The sequence below is a fragment of the Hippocampus zosterae genome, chromosome 16 (assembly GCF_025434085.1).
Source record: "Hippocampus zosterae strain Florida chromosome 16, ASM2543408v3, whole genome shotgun sequence".
Taxonomy (NCBI): domain Eukaryota; kingdom Metazoa; phylum Chordata; class Actinopteri; order Syngnathiformes; family Syngnathidae; genus Hippocampus; species Hippocampus zosterae.
Window position 1 is genome coordinate 14,137,118 of NC_067466.1, and position 20,370 is coordinate 14,157,487.

Here is a 20,370-nt window from a genome sequence, read left to right on the forward strand (position 1 = left end):
TCCAGTCAAACTAACCTTCATTGGTTTTCAAGTATCATATAACAGAGTCAATACTGCGGGTAATTGATCGCTCATCCAAAGCTGATTGGCAGTCTCAAAAAACATTGGTTTGTACTAAAGTGACTCAAGCACCACACATGGGGTCAAAAGCACTTTTGCGTGTCTGAATCGCGGATGTTGTCGCCGCTAAAACGCCTCAGTGACTAAAAGATCTCCGAAATGTACACTCTCTTAAATACTCCGTGAATGTAGTGAGAAATCTTAATTTAATAAAACATTCAAACCCCCCTCACCCCAGAACAGCTTTCTATAAAATACTATCACTGTGATTTACAACATTCTCAAATTCGTCTCAGTAAGTTATTTACATTCAGCCAGTCTTCCCGATTACTCGATCTGTCTGTGGTTCCTGTTATCGAATATCATCGATCTCCTCTGTGGCTGGTAGAAGCAGCTGGTTGACGTTTCGAGTCTCTGACCACTTTTGGGAATGGTCATTTTACTTTGAAGAGCAATCCCCTCTCCCGACGTCTCTTTCGCTGCTGACTCCTCATCCAGGCTCTTGATGGAGGACAGAAGTTTGCCGTCGTCACCCGATGGAGGGTAATCCATTATGGGAAAAGGGGGACTGAACAGGATCAGACTCTGGGGTCTCTGCCGGTTCCTAAAAGAGGGCCTTTGCAAAAGGTTTGCTCTGTTGGGTCTGGGACAGTCAACAAATACTTCAAGACTCGGGGCGTGTCGCCTGGTGATGGCCGGTAGCTCGGTTGTGCTCGTTCTGGCGTTCTCCGCTTGTTTCTCAACCTTTGGGTGCGACTGGTGTTCGGGCACAGGCTCTTTATTCTCGAGTTCCTCCTTCAGATAGGACATAACCGGCAGAGGTGCAGCGTGGCTTTTCTCGGTACTCGTTTGAGGATATTCCTTGTCCTGTTCCGTCCCTGTCTCAATGTCATCGTCTCTCCTCGAGTGAGGTATCTGACTGTACTGCACCTTTGGTGGTACAACAGGCACGGCTTTGGCCTGGCATGTCTTTATCATGAAGGCAGTCCGCACTGATGACACGCTGACGGGGGCGGAGTTTCGCCGCAATGGTGCCTGTCGATCATTCAGGAATAAGTCCAACTCAGATAGGAGCCCATTGTTCACAGTCCCAGACGAACACCTCGTACAGGAGGAGAACTCGTATGAAGGTCGGCTTTGCTGATTAGAAATGTCCCGAATGTATCGAGGCCCCAAGTCCAGATTCAGGGAGTATGGTCTGTGTTTAGCAAGGTTGTGTTCTTCTCTTTTCTCCGGCCCTGCTGAATCATAAGACATCTGTCTGTAAAAGTGCTGCGATGATTTCAGTTTTTTCGGTCCGCATTTCCCAGTTGGAGCGTGCAACCCGTTGCTGGTGCTGATGCTAGCCTGCATCGAAGGCAAACTGTTCAATTTAGTCGGACATTTGCCGCTGGATGTTGGCGGAATGTTTCCTGACGAGGTCTTAGCCACGGATGTTCTTTTTGATTGTTTGCCACCGGATGAAGGAAACGGTGTCCGGTCATCGCCCGAGGTCAAAGTTACCTCTTGGGAGCTGACGTAGGGTTGCTGTTGAAACAATTCCTCCACATCAGGTGAGTGCAGTGGACTGGTGACCCACTGCTTGTTGGAGCTGAGGTCCTCCCATGATTCCACCAGGTCCAGCTCCTCAGAATTTCCTGCGCATCCTTCATCATCGTCTTGGATTGGCAGCTCCAGAGATTTAGGTCTCTCCTCCAAACATGCGGAAAACCTTGAAATAACTTCAGGAATTTTCTCTCTGTCACACGAGGCGTTTTGGTCTTCTTTGGGACTTTCGTGTTCCCCAAATCGCCTTTGGTCATCGTCCGCTGCTGAGGAGCCGCCGACTATTGGAGAGTCACCGGGAACTTCATTTACGCATGTTTCTTTCAAAGTGAGTCGGCACTGTTCTGCACTGGTTGCGTCTTTGTTCAAAGGCAGAATTTTTGGAGACATCTGCTGACTTTTGTCGTTTGTTTCTTCAGGAGCATGGCTGCCCTGTTTTTGACTTTGGTTCACCCAAGCATCATATTTATAGAGAGAAAATAAGATGTCAGACTCTGAAGGCTGCTTCTTTGTCGACTGAGCCCCGCAGGGGTTATGATGATGGTTGAGAGAGGTCTTTGAAGTCTGGTCTTTACAGAACATGGACAGCGATGGAGAGCTGCGACTTCTGTTTGATTTAACATCCATAGTTAGCCTCTTGTTCTCGCTAGGTAAAATGGAATCGCAGCTGAGGTCACTTTCAGCTTCCGTTATCTTCAGCTCTTGGCGGACATCATACCACAGCTCCTCTGCGTTTCGTAAGCCCTCGTCCTAGATTAAAAAGAAACCAAACATTTTGTATAACAAATACTGTCGGCACATTTGTCACATAATAAAGTTTCGAGATACTTGTTCATAAGACTCTTGTAGCAATACTAAGAACCGATTATTTACCCGTTGAGCCGTGTTTTGGTTGTCCAGTTGTTCCTCAGCCAAGTGTACTGGAGCCGTGCCCTCATTCAGAACTGAAACATCTTCCACTGCAGCATTCGCCTCTTCCCCAGCTCCCTGTCGTACTCCTTTGCTTGAATCTGAGAGCAAAGCACATTATTAATTGCCGGATGGGTAGCCTGCGATTCCTGACCTATGCTACCAAAGGTGACAGTAGCATTCAAACTGTTCCAGAATGGTTCTAGGACTGGTGTCACAAAATAAATGTTTTTTGACATCATGATTCCCTTGAGCTTGGGTTGATCGTCCGGCCCGCATTGAAGAGCAAAACTCGCATTTTGTCATTTGGATTTGAAAGACATACAGTATTTGCCACACCCGTCTGACACATCTGGTAAAGAGTCGTGATGAAGGGAGGAAGAAAAGGAATGCCTTTGGATACGGTTGGATTTGTAACAGACTGTCGTTGTTAAGCAACCTGCATTCTAAAAGGGGTTGAAAGACGCAGCAGCTCTTACCCTCCGGCGGTCCGTTCGAGGTCGGCTCCGATGATTTTTTCTTCTCTGTTCCATCTCTCTTGTCGGGCTCCGCTTCGGGACCCATGCCGCCTTTTCCACCATTGCTCTGCTCTGAAGTCTCTCGACAGGCTTTCAGGGTTGCTGCAGCCATTCGGTCTTTGGCAAGGCCTCTGCATGGCGTGCTGTTGGAGCTGATCACGGCCGACACGCGCAGGGGCACCGAGACAGCGAAAGGCTCCGAGATGTTGACGGCTCTACGCTGGTGTCTCGGCGATGACTCCAGTGGAAAAAAGCTTCCCGGAAAGGAAGGTCGAGAGGTGCTGTTATAGGAGGAACCCGAGTAGAGCATTCTCCTGCTTTTAGGCGATGTGGGTTTGTAGCCACTCAGCTCATCTCCTTTGAACACCTTGAGCTGCTCTGGCAGTGTTCTTTGAGAAGTTGCCGAAGCACCCGATGAGCCGCTCAAGCCGGCGTTCCATCCACCTGTTGCGCCGGCAGATTTTTTCCCTTTCAACTCCCAGTTGTGCTCGTGTTCGCTCAAGTCATAAAGTGAATCCGATCCCAGTGTTCTTGATTTGACATCTGGTACAAAAATGCCGCCTTGTCCATCGGATTGACTGTTTCCAGTTCTGTCATCATCTGGAAACAAGAGAAGTTGGATCAATGAAAGGATTGCCATATTTCAGTTTCATTTTCTTTGGCATAGACCCTCTTACCTGTTGGCAAGGAACACAGCGACTCCATGCTTCTGGATGGTCGAAGAGATGCCTTTTCTGAGGAAAAAAAATGCACAGGATTATCACACAGTTCCTGAGCATTATATGAATCTGTAAAGACGTTTCGACCACAAATTTACTGAGCTCTTGAGAAACCAGGAATGAGCTCGGTCGGGATGGATACCGTGATGAATTGGATGACCACTTATGACCGTTCAGAAATGGGTCTGTCATGTGGAATTTGATCAAATTCATGTTTGTGTCAACGGGATAATGCTGTGTTGATGTCTCCAAAAAATGGAGGTACAGTGGATGACACCAGTTGGAAGGATCCACCAGATGGCGCAATACATTCAGGCCCCCTCAAGTGTGCTGCTGTAAAACCAACTGTAGCTGTGGAACTATTGTGTCATAAAATCTTCTGTAATTTCATCAGGGTGAGGGGTTGTCATAAGACTGCTTTCGCAGAGTAACACGCTCATTTCTCAACAAGAATTCATTCATTTGTCTTAAGCATTTGAGTTTAACTGTTGACCTGAAGTTTCTGTGACCCTTCTGACATTCATCAAGGCATTTTTGATTTATTTTGAAGATAATTTATGCCAACGGGAACAAAGATTTCATTTTTGTGCCATCTAAAAATTATTTTCCTGATTGTTGGTTAGGAAGATTTCTTGGAATGCCATTCACAGTATGTGCATTGTTTTGGACTAAGCCGCTGGCTCGTAAAGCGTAGCTTTGAATGACAGGCTTGGGTGATGATATTGTACTTTGCGCCGTACCCTGCGGCACTGGACACTTTTGTCACTGGCGAGCTGTCCGCGTTACTGTTACAGTCACAAGATAACTCGCCTGTTAAGCCTGGAGCTCGAATGAACACGCTTCCATTTCGGCTCAGTTTTCCCTTGGAGTCCACGGAGCGTCCCAAGTTGAAGATGGATTTCCATTTCTTGGATTTCCCAGAAAGCTTTCTCCTGAAAGATAAATAGTTGTTTTCCTTGCTGGTAATTTCTTTGAGTATGGCACACATGCTGACATTTCTTGTTGGTTTTTTTCCCCCCTAAGTTGCAAGCTTTGGCCACAATTGATTGTACGCTGTACGCTCAGTGAAGTGTGACTTACTTGCTGTCCAAATCTATGACGGTGTGGTAGAGCGTGGCCGTGCTGGTGTTGGGCAGACTGTTCTCTCGTTGGCGTTCTTTATGCACGGGATGGTTTGGACCTAAGGAACGAGCTTGGGCTTCTTCCAGACTCATCAGTTTCATCGGCCCGCACTGCCCGCTAATCGGGAGCGTGGCGTATTTCTCCCCGCACATCAAACTCGGCCCTGTTGAAGTATTCCAAGTCATGTTTCACAAATCTTTTCCGGGTCGGTTTGCCTGAGGTGAATTTCATACCGTCTTTTGCTTTGATTTGCGCCGAGTCACTGTTGAAGATCTGCTCCGTGTGGTTTAGGATGAACTCCACCACCGACTGTTGTATTTGCACCTCCTGGAAAGCCATGTCTCCATTACCAGATGTGGCCTCTATTGTTTTAGATCTGTGAAAACAAATAATACATTCGGACGTGTAAAGGGGAAAAAGTTCAGAATCTGATTGTTCTTTATAAACCCACCTCAGTAGATTAGGAGCCCAAACCAAGGCCAGATTGCGTGTGTGCATGTTTGTCTGGGCACTCAAAGTGGCGAGGCGGGCCAAATGCTTGGTGAGGTACTCCAGAGTCCTGAAAGCAGTTGAGAAACACTCCGTCTCTCATTTATCACAATACTAAGGCTTAAATGAAGTATGAGATGGCATTCCGTGCCGCAGTTCACCTGAAGTGAGGGGTCGGCAGTTGCTGTACAATCTTTTGGATGTGTAGAAGTCTTTCCTGATCACCGCACACTGAAGCCACTTCCTAGCATGCCAAATAAACATCATGTTTTTAATTCCACTCGCTGCTTTATTTGGAATATGAACCGAATTCCAAAGTCAACTCCCTCCGAGCGGGACCCGGACACTTGCGTGAATGTCAACAAGCCTTTTGCCGGAGTGTGTGGCGCCTCAAAATGATGCGCCCTAGGCCTCAACACATTTTCTGGATTTGTCGGGCATTTGTGGCCAACGTAAATTGTTTTTATGCGATCTCCTATGTGTCTGGCGGCAAGTCTGGTGGCACGGTTCCAAGGGGAGTGGGGGGGAGGTAATACTAAAGCACAGGATGACAGATATATACTCGAAAAAGCTTCCAGGAAGGTTATTGGGAATGGAAGGGATGTTGAAAATCACCTTCAGATGACGAGTCGCACTCATGGTGCCAAATCAAACACAAGACACAGCTCTGGAAACCTGAGATAGGCTCAAAAGTATTGGCGCACTTGAAAATTTGGAGTTGGGGGGGGTGGGGCCCCATTTTGGGAAGACTTTCTTCAGAGGCCACAATACATGGACATGAAGAACACGTGGCCCACAGGCGCGCTTGCTGTTTATCCCGGGTTCGATGGGGTTCAGGTCAGGGCTCGGAAGTTCAAATTTATGTCTACAAACCTTACTTTGTGGACAGAAGCTGAAACAGAAAAGGGCCTTTCCCAGTCGTTGCCACAAAGATTTCAGGTTTTACAAGAACTAAACATCGATTTATCAGTCATAGATAGCGAAGCAGAAAAGAAAAGAGGCAAAATTCCCGTCACGGCACTGTAACTTACGGTGAACTTGCTATATAGCTCATATGTGAGGAGAGGATTTGGTAGCTCCCTGAAGTACAGCTTGCATAAGGAACCCACACAGTGGATGTCCTGGAGGTACACTTCCTTTGTAAGGTCAGGGCACGCCTCGGCGCTGAATTCCTGTCTGCGCACACACACGCACACACACACACACACACAGCAGATAATTGCCGGTGAACGCTTGACATGATCCAGTCAACTATATTTTTGTTGCAGTGATGTGAGGAAAGTAAGCAAAGCCCCGCCCCTCCCCGCACTAGTCGTATGACTTTTGACCTGTCGTGTGACCCAATCTAAAAGTGGGGGGGCTGCGCAAGAAGCAACATACCTGAGTCGCTGGATGTTTGAGGTGACCCCTGACAACCTGTAGATCCCATGCACAATCCCGTGCTTCTCGATGAACTCTGCGCATTTCCGTAGCACCTGAGGGACTGAAGCGTAAGAAAGTGTTTGTCTTATTTGACGGGACACCTTTTCAAAATGTGCTCGGTGAATACCAGTGGCATTTTCGGTCATGAAATGTATCGGCAAAGTCATGCCTTGAACGTTACGGGCTTGTTTTTTCTCTCTCTCCCTTTGGGCTACTGATTGTAGGTGGCCTTTGACAGGAAGTTAAAAATGGTTTGTTTGTTTCAGAGGAAGGTTGACACACCCAGGCCTTGTAGCGGGTATTACTTACGACATTTCCTCTAATAGAAAACGGCTACCCAGTGGCCGACGCGACTTTCCTCACTTACAGCGCGCGCACTTTCAGCTCGAGCCATTTGAGTTGGGACTTTTAAGTCAAACCCCCGAAAACGGTGATCCCTCGCTTTTCTGAATAGAAACGTCGTTGGAGTCCACATCCATGTAATTTGTGTTCTGTCTGACCGGCAGACTGTTCCAACTCTGAACTACGCCCTCACTTGCATGCATCTCACCGTGAAGATAGTCTACGAGCTATTTTGGGATGCGCTTTGTCTTCCCTCATCTCCGTCTCAAAGAGTCTTCCAGCATGTGTTTGACGTGATTCTAGGTTGCATGCCTGCGGCGAAAAGCTGGACAATGACCAGTGTCGCGGCCTTGATTTATGTTCTCTGTCTCTATACTCGGACGGCAACACAGGGGACACTCTTGACTTCTGCTTTGGCGTCCATCTATATTTGCTTTAAATATGCACATTTAGTTGTCTTTACTCCATAGGCCCAAACAGACTCGTGCAACTTTTTTTGTCTTTAACATCTTAAAAATAAGTCACTGTTTGTGCCTGCAACAGGTGTTAGCTTGACGCCCGAACGCCGGCACACTTGGATTCATGAAATTTTACATTCAGGATATTGTTGGCCATACAGTGCATTCTTGGGGCTTTTATTATTATTTTTTGCACCACTGCATAATTTGGGGGGGATGATTATATTAGGGGGGCGGCCCGGTAGTCCAGTGGTTAGCACGTCGGCTTCACAGTGCAGAGGTACCGGGTTCGATTCCAGCTCCGGCCTCCCTGTGTGGAGTTTGCATGTTCTCCCCGGGCCTGCGTGGGTTTTCTCCGGGTGCTCCGGTTTCCTCCCACATTCCAAAAACATGCAAGGCAGGCTAATGGAACACTCGAAATTTGAGCACTAATTGTTGTTCGTCTCTGTGTGCCCTGTGATTGGCTGGCAACCGATTCAGGGTGTCCCCCGCCTACTGCCCGGAGACGGTTGGGATAGGCTCCAGCACCCCCGCGACCCTAGTGAGGATCAAGCGGTTAGGAAGATGAATGAATGAATGATGAACTTCCTAGTTCATGGAGGATGATGTGCGGTGCAGTTGTAATCCTGGTTCCTGTACAATTTCATTGATGTCAATGACTTCATGTTTTGAAGGATATTTTTTTTTTTCATTAAATCTTGCACCACGTCTCAAGAAGGTTTTCGGCATGGACTTGCTCATTATGCGTTTGTTGACTATTTTAATATCAAAATGACTGTTGGAGACCAAAGGTCATTGAAACGGCAAATCTAGTGGTGACGATTTTGCACAGTATTGTATGTGATGCAGCCGGTCGCTTTTATATACTCCAGATCACTGGTTCGATCAAACCCCGGGGGTTTGGTTAATCGGCCTCAGGCTAAGATTCTCTTCAGAGAAGATAATAAAGCTGAAGATGCACTCAAAAGAGCCCATTTTGAGCTTGGTTGTGGGTGCACACTACCGGTATATTGTCTGCAGAATGACGTGGTCTCATCATTTCGTCATGTATCTAGAGCGGGATTACGCAACAACGAAATAGCTGCTTCTCATGAAACCCCGAAGAAAAGTGCAATGAGGAAATACAGATAAAAACGATGATCAAGCAATTTAGGACTTTTTTCCCTTGTCCCTTATTCATCTACATTATTGCGAATATGACTCCCGTTTTTCTCCATCAATGAGATACGGGCTTAGAGGCACTTCACAATCTTTTGATTTGGATAGAACAAATCAGCCCCCCTAGACCAGCAAGCAGCCTACTAACATTTCAGCTGTCAGACACCATGCGGTGATCTACAACTACAGTATTTGTTTAGATTTTTTTTCCAAGAGGACTCATCCTTGAAGGTCTGCCGTTCTACTTATTAGATGGATTCTTTAAGATCTAAATCAACGATTAAACCCCCCCCCAAAAAAAGTATCAATGACAGAGGTGGACGGTGGTGTCACCGTACCTCTCACCCAAAAACCGCCCCCCCCCCCCGCCTCCACTTCCTGGACTGAATGCTCCGCCTCTCACACGCACCCCCCCTCAAGTCCTGCTCATTAAAGTTACATTCAAAGTTTGCTTTGGTGCTCGTTTCCTTTCCCTCTCTTTGTACATAACTTGTTAATCCCCAAACGTTCATTAAAAAAAAAAAAAGAAAAACAACACAAATTTTCATGGAAATATTGCATCAACAACAAAGGTGTCCCATCTATGAATAGTTGACCATCCTGTTCTTTGTGCCTCTCTCCGTTTCCTGTAGGCAAGCAGCGAGGCCCCGTCACAGGGACTCTCCGTCACTGGAAGCAAGTGAGTCCACCAAAAAAAAAAAAAAAAAAACGAGACACAGCCACACCCAAACTTCACCAATGACCCAGCGGCTCCAGGCCAAATAGTCGGATGTATGGCAAGTCCGTTTTTAAACGCTTGAATATACACGCGTCTCCACACGTATGGAGCCGTTGAACAAAGCCCATTTTGTCACTTGTAAGTTCTTTACTTCTTGTCTTTCGTGTCATTTGGTTTACGTGCCCATAGAGTCTTACACGTGTTGTCCAATAGCATCCTGAATCTTCTTGTTCCGACGCAATTTAAAAACAAAACAAAAAAACAAAGTTCTCGTGGTTGAATGAGAAGAAAAGAGAATCTTACCATCCTGTCCTGAGTTCTGGAGATGTTCGCTCAGGTCACAGCCGAACGCATTTTCACTTCCTTTCGTCTTGGACTTCTGCTTGGTCCCTTTTTTCTTCATGTGGTTCCAGTTAACGCTCCAGATGATTAGCAGCTCCTTGTAATGGTCGCGATGAATCCATATGACCCCCCCCACCCCCGAGCAAGGGCGAGCTTGCGGATCAAAAAGCAACCGCGTAGAAGTCCCCGGCACTCTTCTGCCAAATGCGCTGCATCCGCTCACATTTTGACCGAGCGCACGACTGGAGGCTGAGGGCTGAAGTGACGTGACGTCACTCGTTTAAATGCTCAAACGTTAAGGGTGGCATATCGCCTCGCAGGAATGACACAGTTGACACTTTTGCTTTGCTGAGACGTGGCAAGCGGCCGCTTTATCTGTGAAGGACTTGCAGAAAACAGCATTAGAATCGCTCCGTTTCCTGTTGTTGGGATTCCCCCCACCCCTCCGCCCCCTCCCACTGGCCAGTCCTCTCTACTCCTTTCTATCTCCTCCTCTTTTCCTTCATTCCACAGCCTCCTCGTTCACTGGCTCCTCTGTAGCAAGCAGCGACCAATACAAGGGAGGCCAATCATCTCCAGAACGTTCTATTTATAATCCGATTTCCCCTTCGACGTGTTGGGAGTCGTGCGCGTGAACTCGTGGCCCGAGGTGCGGCACGGTTTGGAAGAACTGTTGAGGTTGACCGAAGGGAGACGGATGTCAAAAGCACAAGTACATTTTCTTCACGTTGGCCAAAGTTATACGGGGGGGGGGGCTGCCCTGCGCCTTCCTGAATGCCCTCAGTGTATACAATTTCCTGTGCAAAGCGCCCAGGCTGGAAAACAAAAACAGAGGGGTTCTGAAGGAAGGAGGGAAGTGTGGGAGGTGACTGAAGTGAGGGCTTGAAGGGCACAGATGGGAAATGGGTGGTGGGCCGCGAGGGGTGTTAGGGTTAGGAGATGGACACATGGTTCTTGTTACATGCATTTTTATTTATTTTTTTAAAAAGTCTTGGACCAAGGTGGACTCCAACAAAATGCAGACCACTTTCTTCCAGGCATCCCAAGGTTTGAAATCTCTCAACCGTATGGCAAAAAGTCACATCTTAAGACCCGCCTTGAAATTGCAGTGCGTCGGGGCAGACAGGACCCACCTACTTTAATGGTTTACTCAATTGGATTACAAAGTGCAGTATGACGAGATGTGAAGCAGAAAATCTATGTTAGTATCGTCGGACCGTTATGGATCCTTTGCTCATCTACTGCTTTGTGTGGCCACTTGAGCCTGGCAAACAGTATTTCAGTTTGTCTCGATCAATCAGAGCTCTACATGGACAGGCTATTATCAGTCAGTTAATCAATCAATCAGGGTTGGAGCCGTATGCTCTTTTTTGGTCGTACTTGAGACGCTTTGCATAATTCTGTGTTTCCAGACAGTTTGGGGAGATTAAATGCGATGCTCTTCACACGTTTATTTATCAGGAGAAGCATAAACATTCCATCAACCAATTATGTTAAACATCACAAGTAAACAAACCGGATGCCAGCTATCGCCAGTCGGCTAACTTGCAACTAGCATGACAAGCTAACCACGTCAGTTGAATTTTCACTCAGTGCGCCTTCTCGTCAGACACCGAGAACAAAATCAACAGCAGTCAGAATCAAAGTCCCTTTTTCACAAAAAGATGCTCCCGCGAATCAAGTGAAGGACAATGGCACAAACACAAAAAGTAGAAATCTGGTAGCAGCGCTAAACATGAGTTAACAAAAGCAAAATTTCCGCCATGGCTATGTTGTCGACTGACACAACCGAATGATTGCCGATAATAATTGTGAAAAATCATGAAAATATATTCGAAAAATATCCGAGGATGAATAACTGCGGTTCCACACCATTCCGAACACATGCAACCGTTGTTGAGTTTACTCAACAACGATTTTTAAGCTTTCTACGCTTAGCACACATTGGGCGACATGGAGTCAACACTGCCCATTTTATAAAATGCGCTCTCGTGTGTGTCACATGTGAGCTTGATAACGAGGCCGGGCCTCTGCGAGACAAAGCTTCTTTCTGCACCATAGGAAGAGGACATGACATCATTCTGTCCATACAAAGCCTCAGACATCCTCGTTCGCTCTCTGCCCCGTTAAAAAAAAAAATAGCAGAGAGGTCAATGGAAGCAAATAACAAGCAGCCTTCATTATAGAGGTCACTTCACATTTTATTTCTGTAATATTTAGCATATGAGACATATGAGGGAGTGGAAACTATGTGTAAGTATTCTTGTGTTGATGTGAGGAGAAAGACATCTACACACGGGTAACGTCACAGCAGCAGGATTGTGAAAGCGCAAGGAGCATTTCACGCGCATTCTAAATCCAGTCGGGATAGGAATGCATGCAGTTGTCTGTCTCTGTGTGTCAGCGATTGCTTGCTTATCTCCACTAAACTGCTTTGAGGGGCTCCAAGTGCCAATCATTATACTCTGGATAAGACAGAAAGATGATCCTCCAGGAAAGAGTTGATGAACTTCTCGGTTTCTCTTACTCTGCAACATGTCTCATTTGCAAACACAAGAAATTCTACCGTGGACACTCATTAGGCACATTATTATTCTTTCTTATTCTTTTGTAATAGATTAAAAACTTAAATCTGCCTTTGCAATGACGTTTGTTTCTGTCAGAGTGCCCATTTCTAATATTTGTTTCCCTCTCGCTCTGCTACAGAAAAGAAATTCACCAGCACATTCGGTAAGTGAACCTAATGTCGTGTCTGGCGGTGTGTACTAACTTTAGTGGTGGATATCTGCAAATTTGCAATCGTTTTTTTTTTTTAACCTTCACTTCCTGTATCGTAGACAAAATGCAACGCAGTTTTGTGATCATGTCGGGAAAGTTTTACATTTAGAGGGATGGATGTGTTTGAAAAAAAAAAAAACAAACAAAAAAACTTTTGTGTATCATAAATAGATAACGTGATTTATTTATTTTTTTGAACAAGCACAATTTGAGCCTCGAGCGGCCCTCCTCAACAACCACGTGTGACTGTACTCATTCATATGAACTTATTGTTTGTAAAACTCTGAATCGAGTATATCACGAAGGATTTGGGCCAAGTTTGTGACTTTAGTACGCTAAATGCTGCCGAAATGTACAGGACAGGCATCCGAGTTACTTCTGCCACCCAGTGGCACGATCCATACACTGCACCCAACCGAACCATTTCAAGCTAAAAAAAATCATTTTTTTTATGATTTCAAGATGTTACTTGTGGCTGACTTCACCCCCAGAAAATAAGACCAGAGATCATCTGACAATATGAAAATATCAGTTTATTCGACATTTTCTTCACCACGAAATGTGTCAGGATGAATCTTTTATCAAACTCTGCGCCACTTGAAAAAAAAAATCGACCAATGACACTCTCAAATTATGAATTGTTTCGTTATGACTCTAGAAAGCGTAATTTCAGGAGAAAACATTTGTAGCAAGATTGTTCTTTCACGGTTGGCAATGTGTCTGAAATCGTCAGAAGGTGCCATTCAAGTACTTTGCAACCAACCTATGAATGGAAGAAAGTTTTGATGGTCACAAAATATGCATGTTGTAAACACACAAGTAGCCGCGCATCCCTTCGAAGATGTGATATAATATCATGCGAGTCCCATGACTAACCATCATGCAGTTAGTTATAACGAGAAGCTATTTTCATTGGTCACATTGATCCACCACCATTCATTCCATTTTCTTGCAAAGCAAGAACAAGAAGGCCCTTTTTTAAAAAAAATAAAATGTAATACTCACACACAAAATTCCATCTTTTCTGTCCGTTGAACATGGCAGGACAAAATTAACTTTGAAGAAAAGGCAGTCGAGGAATAATAATTGACTATTTTAACAATAAAACAGAAATTACTATCTCTATCTGAGGACAGCCAAAGATTCGCAGCGTCACACAAACCCTACAGAGACACGTCACACGTTTTTTTTTTAATGACCGCATTTTGGAAATTGTTGCGCATAACTAGTGTTCAACATGATCAGTCGTGTGTGTAAATAAATACATTCAAATATTTCAGCTGAACGGCCCCTTTTATTGCTTACCTCGAGGGCATTTTTGTACTGCAAAACAAACGCTCCTTGAATATCAACAAGTCAAGAATAATGTTGTATTTAGTCGTGCAATAATATCGAGATGTCTTTTGAATTCAAAATATGGCTCGGCCCCAGTGTTCACTGAACCTTTTGAGTCCGAACAATTTACATTTGGCCAAAGATATGTTGAGCAATGTGGACTTTGAAAGAATATGCCAATGAAATGTCAAAAAGTGCAATCTAGCCCCCCCCCCCCCCCCCAAAAAAAAAGGAACTGACTCGAATCACATTCAGTACATTCAACCTCACGCAGTCCCGAGTCCTGCATGGACACACCGTGAAAGAAACGTCAAAAGATAAAGGGAACGCATCAATGTTTGGACACTCCTCAGCGGCACACGGAAGGGCCCTTTCGCAATATGTTGTTTGACAAATGCGGAGCCCAACAATAAAGCTCAAGTGTCGCATTCGATTCGAGAAGATTTGCTGAACTGTTTCGTTGCCGCAGAGAGGTCAGCTTGAAATCCCAAAGTGGGATATTGCAGTGGCGATCACTTTTGCTCTTTCACTTCCGCTTCTTTAAACGCACTTGCCTGCTTGATATATCATGTGCAAGTCACAATGGCACATGGTCGTCTTTTCACTCCACACTTTCAAACGGCATCGCGATGAGCTGAGCTCGTTTGAAACAGTCGGTCCTACGGCTTCCCGATGTCCACGGTCACGTTGATATAGAGCGGCAGCCTCTCCACTGATAAGGTCCGATATTTGCAGCTATTCAGTCCGTCTCTTTTCCAAACCCGTGACGTTTGTCTCAACAGCTTTTTCCTGAATCAGGGGAAGGAGACGAGTCAATTAGGTGAAAAAAAGAAATTGTTGTCCAAAGATAATAATGACAAACGGCCGACCTGTCCTTGTTGATTTCGTTCCCGCTGTCCCGTTTGTGAAACACCATTGTGTAGCGTGCAATGTCAGCAGGTGGCCGCACAATCTGCATTTTCTGCAGCTCCACCCTATGAGTACACATGCAAGGCATTAAGACCCTTTTCTATTGAGCAGTGTAATATTACACTCCATCCATCCAACCATTTTCCGAACAGCTTAAATCAGGCATGCCCAAAGTCCGGCCCGCGGGCCAAATCCGGCCCGCGGTCGAATTTCATCCGGCCCTCGGCCCCCGTCATAAAATCAGTGCCGTCTGGCCCGCAGGTTGGGCGCAATGGAACACGTGTTGCATTGACTGAGGTCTCGTAGACTGGTGAGTGATGTTTCATAGAGTACTGCTTCCCCCTTGTGGCTAAATGAGTAATAGCATTCACTAAATGAGTAATAGCATTTAGACACTAGAGGGCATCACTCACGAGTTAACAAGACATCACTCCGTGTTTATATTGACTGATATGTCATATTTCAAATGATCCTTGCAGTTGTGGATATGTGTATTGCTTGTTCATTTCCCTGTTGTTCGAGTCAAAGGTTTTGTGACTATTGAAAAGTCACGGTGATACATTTTACGTTTCAAATCAATCAATTTGCACTCAGGAGACTTCTGTTTAAGAAAAAGTCAAGTGAATAAGCAGTTGCATGTGATATACCTGTTTGAAATGAACCAAAAAAAATTCTTAAGATTGTTGAAATTAAAATAAAAATGGAAATGTGAAACAGACTGGCTTACTAAAATTTGTTGAACAATATTGTTGTTCAATGTAAAGAATGTCAGCCAAGGTCGGCCCCCCGACATTTTACCACATAAAATCTGGCCCCCTTGGCAAAAAGTTTGGACACCCCTGGCTTAAATATTACACTTTTTTTTTTTTTTTTTTGGTGGGTGATGACACGACTAAAAAAAAATCATCATCGCTGGTATCAAATCAATCTGTACTACACGTCCAAATGAAATTTGCCAGACCACACTGAACAGTACTGCTTGAGGGAAACAAAAATCCAAATGCGAACCGGTTGATATCTTCAAAATTGATTTTTTTTTTTTCCGCCTCACCTGCTTCGTAGGTCGTCATCTTCTCCGCCCCAACCCCAGTAGGTGTTTGCAAATCCATTCACTTTACCAAACTGCTCCCTGCTCATGGCCGTGACTCCTCCAAAGTAGCCTTTGTAATGCAACCTGTTGGGAGGGAACACATTCATCTTCATACGAATCGGGTGATGTCAGAACAGTTCCAATAATTTACTAATACCAAACCAGAGTGAGTATATAGGAAATGAGTCTTTTTCCAGGAACTCACTTGTATCCGGTGGAATTGCGGCCAACTACCAGATGTTTGGGTTGCGAGTCACAGACGTAGAGATTGTGATCATTTTCGGGAACCAGGTCCACATCGTGGAAAATGAAACACTCCCAACTGTAGTCTTTCAGCGCCTCCAAGTAGCCCACGTTCAGTAATTTGGCACGGTTAAAAGTGCCATCGCCGGCCTTTTGAAAAACACGCGCGAGACGGCGAAATCAGGATAGGCACGAGCTACACACAAATGAAAGATGTTTAATTTCAAAAAAACGTCAGCGTCGACCTGCTGGATGACGTAAACAGCATAGTGGAGTTGCTGCCTCTGCAGGAAGGGGTGCAGGTGGTGGAGCAGATAGAGGAGGTGCCGCTCTCGGTTGCGATGGGGAATGAGGATGGCCACGCTCTGTCTGGCAGCGCAGTCCCAAGGTCGGTAGCGGCCTTCGGCGACTCGCTTGTTCTCGCCCTCCACCTCCTCCAATCGCAGAGAGGGCTCAAAGTTCAGCTTCACCGCTCCTTCTGCGGAATCGCAATTTGCATCTTCGTTGCTAAATCATTCAGCATTTTGGCGTAGAGCCTCACGATACCTTCACGGGTTATAAATATTACTGTAAGTATAATGACGAATTTGTGATTGATGGTGTTGGGGGGTGGGGCTGAATCGATGAATATTATTACAGATGGGAAAATGTTTTCCCAGAGAGAGAGAGAGAGGAGCCAGATGAGGTGGCTTGGGCATCTGATTCGGATGCCTCCTGAGCGCCTCCCCGGTGAGGTGTTCCGGTCATGTCCCACCGGGAGGAGACCCAGAGGAAGACCCAGGACACGCTGGAGAGACTATGTCACCCAGCTTGCCTGGGAACGACTCGGGATCCCCCGGGGAGAGCTGGAAGAAGTAGCTAGGGAGAGGGAAGTCTGGGCTTCCCTGCTAAAGCTGTTGCCCCCGCGACCCGGCCCCGAATAAGCGGTAGATGATGGATGGATGGATGGATGGATGGATGGATGGATGGATGGATGGATGGAAAATGTTTCTATTGCGTTTGAATTGAAGTATGCCCGGCAGCGTTCCATCTTTTCATTCTTTTACTCTATTTTGTCACTTGTAAGCAACAGCTGACATATAGCAGCGCTACCGTTTACAAATTTATTGGCTCACCGATGAGCGTTTATAATATTTGGATAAGTCATCCAGCCCGGGACAACGCCTGAGATTTTGGGCGCTGTAAATTAAACAGGAAAGTAAATAAATTAAAATCACCTCTAATCATTGTTTAAATCGACACAATAAAATGCGATCCAATACTGTAAGACTCTTACAAAAAATTGTACCTTTCAAATGACAATAAATCTCAGTTTTGATTGACACTCGCAGAGAGGTGTTCACTTCACGGAAAGACTACTATCGTTGCAGGAAAGGCAACCAAAGCATCTCATCGGATGAGTCGAGGTGTCTGGCAGTTGAAGGAGTTTCAACCAATGTTGGTTTTAGACAAAACAAACAGCCATTAGTTCTCCGCCTGTCGAATCAAACATGGGCGTTCACTCACGTAGCAGCGGCGACTCCTTGGGACACTCTGCTCTCGGCGTCGGTGTCATTAAGCGAACCGCTGTCGATGGCCCCGAGTTTGCCACATCCTGGGTGTCCTCTTCTTTAACGAGACGTAGCATCGCCGCCGAGGGGGCCAGGGCAGATTTAATGCTGTCGCCCGAGAGCATGGAAATCCATGCCAGCACAGACAGGCAGAGAAGCAGCAGGAAAATGTACTTGACTCTGCACAACATCTTGAACCCAGGCGAACAAAAGCCCATGGCTGCGTGATGATGTTCTGGTTCTTCTGGTTTAAAATGTGTCTTTCATGGCTGGGGCGATCAGTTCATGACAATGAAGCGTGCCGCTGTTTTACAGTTTCCGCCTTGTGGTTCCGTATTGGGGTGGACATCCAAGGTGTAATTTGGGGGAGGTGAGGGAGAGGTAAGTCAATACAAGCTATGAAAGAGAGAAAGATCAGATGTCAGTGCACAGAAAAAGAAAAAAAACTACCGGTGCTTGTGGGACCTGGTGTGCAAACATCGCAATGCTGATATTATTCGTTGGGCCATCGAAACAGATTTAGCAGATTTGATGATAAATGTCAACTGCGCTGGTATTCAACAGCACGAATGCCCTTTTTTTGTTCGAAGAACTAACTGCCTAGCTGTTACTAGTTGTGAATTGATTGAGTTGTAAAAACCTGTAAATCGAGTCACTCGTACCGGACGCCAATACAGTCCTAGAGTATAGCAAGTTGAAAATACAGTGACCTACAGACCTACTTTGCGGTTCGTTTATCGCGGATTTTTTCTAACATATTTTTTTTCAATATACATGGAGTACAGTACTGTATATGTTGCTCTATGTGATTCGCTGTTGTTTTGCAGCTTCTCGCGGACAGTAAAAGAAGCCTGAATACTGTGCCCGCAGAAATGTGGAGAATAAACTCCACAAAGGCCATGCAGGTTCTCCTTGTTGCCTCAATAATGAATTTTGCATTAAAAACATGAGATGGAATTTTCTAGTAATAATAATATTGAGAAAAAAAACCTTAGTCTCATCACATAGAAAAAAAAATCTATTTCGTTATGCTGTTTTCTATTACCTTGACCAGTCATCTAATTGCGTAACTTACCGGTACTCTAATTTATGACATTATAATATTAAATGGAGTAGACGTCAATATACGCGTCATTCTGTTCCGAGTTAATTGAACCGGTAAATACATTGATCACATGAAGCTCCACATTAACAATCCCAACAATCTGGATAACGTGCACAGTCAAACATAATGTCAACAATTTGGATTTCTTACCTTTACTTACTTAAAGCGAGCTAACGATGCGTGTTTTTCCTCGAAGTCACCTTCTTTTCGGGACAGGTCGAGCTAATAATGGCTCACTCCAAGAGCATCGCTGCATAGCACACTGGTCGCTACTCTACGTTGATTGCGTTTGTAATAACCCAAAATAGCGAAGGGACAAAGTGCAAACGGACACCTCCTGAAGGCGACATGTCTTTCTTTCTCCAGCCGGATGCTCTCCATGTTTGCACACCACTACCCCCACCCCGTAAGGGCAGGCGCATTCTGCAGTAGGGGCAGGGTCGCGACAGCTACTATGTCGCGAATCAAATGCAACTTTATTGTGAAATGCGCTGTATGTGCAACATACAGCACGGCAAGAAAACCAGAGGAGCCGCCGTTGTCTTGTTGCCTCGATTGAAGCATCGACGAGTGACGTCGACGCTGCCGCGACCCCTGCCTCAAAATGAACTCGTCCATTCTCCAAACCCCAAGTCGTTATCTCCCTTACTGGTTGTTAACTCCGCAGTAGCGTCACCCACGGGAATGTCAGCTAAGAATGTGCAATTGTTTCATTGAAAGTCAGTGCTCTGCTTGGGGTTTTAACTGCTTTGTTGCCACTTTCCGCGGTTCCCCAGTTTGACGTGTGTAAAGTTAACCAAAATACCTGCACTTCCGGTTTAGGGCTTTCATAACGAAAGTCTTCCTGATTTTACTGTGAAATGTCAGGATGGATTTAAAATGCACTGTCACCTCCGCAAGTGAATTGAATTTGACCACTAAACGTCTGAATGCACATCCAACTGGTTCCAGTGCGTGGCATATTCACAGCAGTGTTTTAATCGCTGAATTGACCAATACTTTCTAGTTGTGTTCGTATTTGCTCAGTCCTCTTTGTCGTGATGTTCACATTTTGATGAGATGAAGACGAGCGAGGCTTGAAACAGGCTATCAAGTTAGAGAATCATCCAGTGTCATTTTTTTTTCGAGGCCGATTTTTGGCAGAAAAAAAATAATTGGAAATGTTTTGGATTAAACACTTGCTATACATTTTTCTTTACATTACATTACATTTCTAGCCAAGTAATGGTCAACGTGTCACAAAAAGTTTTTTTTATATATATATATGTAATTACACTGGTACCCTGTGAGGCCTGAGACAAGTGGGAATGCCTTCCAGTCTCAGATGTGAACACCATGCTGATCTCGGCTGGACATTGATTTGTTATTTGGTGGGTCTTTAGTTGTCCAGCTGCTCTCAGCCTGTTTTAGGTCAACCCTGATCTTGAAAATCTCAGCATGTCTTCCTTCTTCAAGAGCCCTTTGCCCTCCTTTAAAAAAAAAAACCCTAAGAAGTTTAATTTTCATTACAAGTGGTTTTAGCGGTTATTTCCCCAGCTTTGGTTAAATTCCGTTAATA

The 20,370-nt window shown here is 45.3% G+C and overlaps 3 protein-coding genes across 5 annotated transcripts in view; 1 reads left to right on the forward strand and 2 right to left on the reverse strand.

Moving 5' to 3' along the window:
* On the reverse strand, positions 1 to 10,243 carry arhgap31 (Rho GTPase activating protein 31). 2 transcript variants are annotated; one of them, XM_052046693.1, is made up of 12 exons: positions 9,764 to 10,243; positions 6,743 to 6,845; positions 6,394 to 6,538; positions 5,524 to 5,606; positions 5,325 to 5,432; positions 5,107 to 5,249; positions 4,832 to 5,036; positions 4,562 to 4,680; positions 3,710 to 3,766; positions 2,994 to 3,632; positions 2,479 to 2,615; positions 1 to 2,355 (listed from the first exon to the last, which is right to left on the reverse strand). In XM_052046693.1, the coding sequence occupies exons 1-12, from the start codon at positions 9,861 to 9,863 to the stop codon at positions 388 to 390; spliced, it is 3,807 nt and encodes a 1,268-aa protein (XP_051902653.1). In that variant the 5' UTR covers positions 9,864 to 10,243; the 3' UTR covers positions 1 to 387. The 2 variants fall into 2 exon arrangements, with proteins under 2 accessions (XP_051902653.1, XP_051902652.1); XM_052046692.1 differs by having other exon boundaries at positions 4,562 to 4,683.
* The window catches only part of zgc:175280 (cationic amino acid transporter 2 family protein), a 23,090-nt gene continuing 12,102 nt past the window's right edge, over positions 9,383 to 20,370 (forward strand). The window contains exons 1-2 of the mRNA XM_052046710.1: positions 9,383 to 9,421; positions 12,509 to 12,532. The gene's annotated coding sequence lies outside the window, so the exon portion shown is untranslated. The remainder of the gene's footprint in view (positions 9,422 to 12,508; positions 12,533 to 20,370) is intronic.
* On the reverse strand, positions 13,093 to 19,478 carry b4galt4 (UDP-Gal:betaGlcNAc beta 1,4- galactosyltransferase, polypeptide 4). Of its 2 annotated transcripts, none has more exons than XM_052046731.1 (7): positions 18,973 to 19,478; positions 17,664 to 18,103; positions 16,403 to 16,635; positions 16,120 to 16,307; positions 15,876 to 15,998; positions 14,785 to 14,889; positions 13,093 to 14,704 (listed from the first exon to the last, which is right to left on the reverse strand). In XM_052046731.1, the coding sequence occupies exons 2-7, from the start codon at positions 17,923 to 17,925 to the stop codon at positions 14,575 to 14,577; spliced, it is 1,041 nt and encodes a 346-aa protein (XP_051902691.1). In that variant the 5' UTR covers positions 17,926 to 18,103; positions 18,973 to 19,478; the 3' UTR covers positions 13,093 to 14,574. The 2 variants fall into 2 exon arrangements, with proteins under 2 accessions (XP_051902691.1, XP_051902690.1); XM_052046730.1 differs by having other exon boundaries at positions 18,963 to 19,478.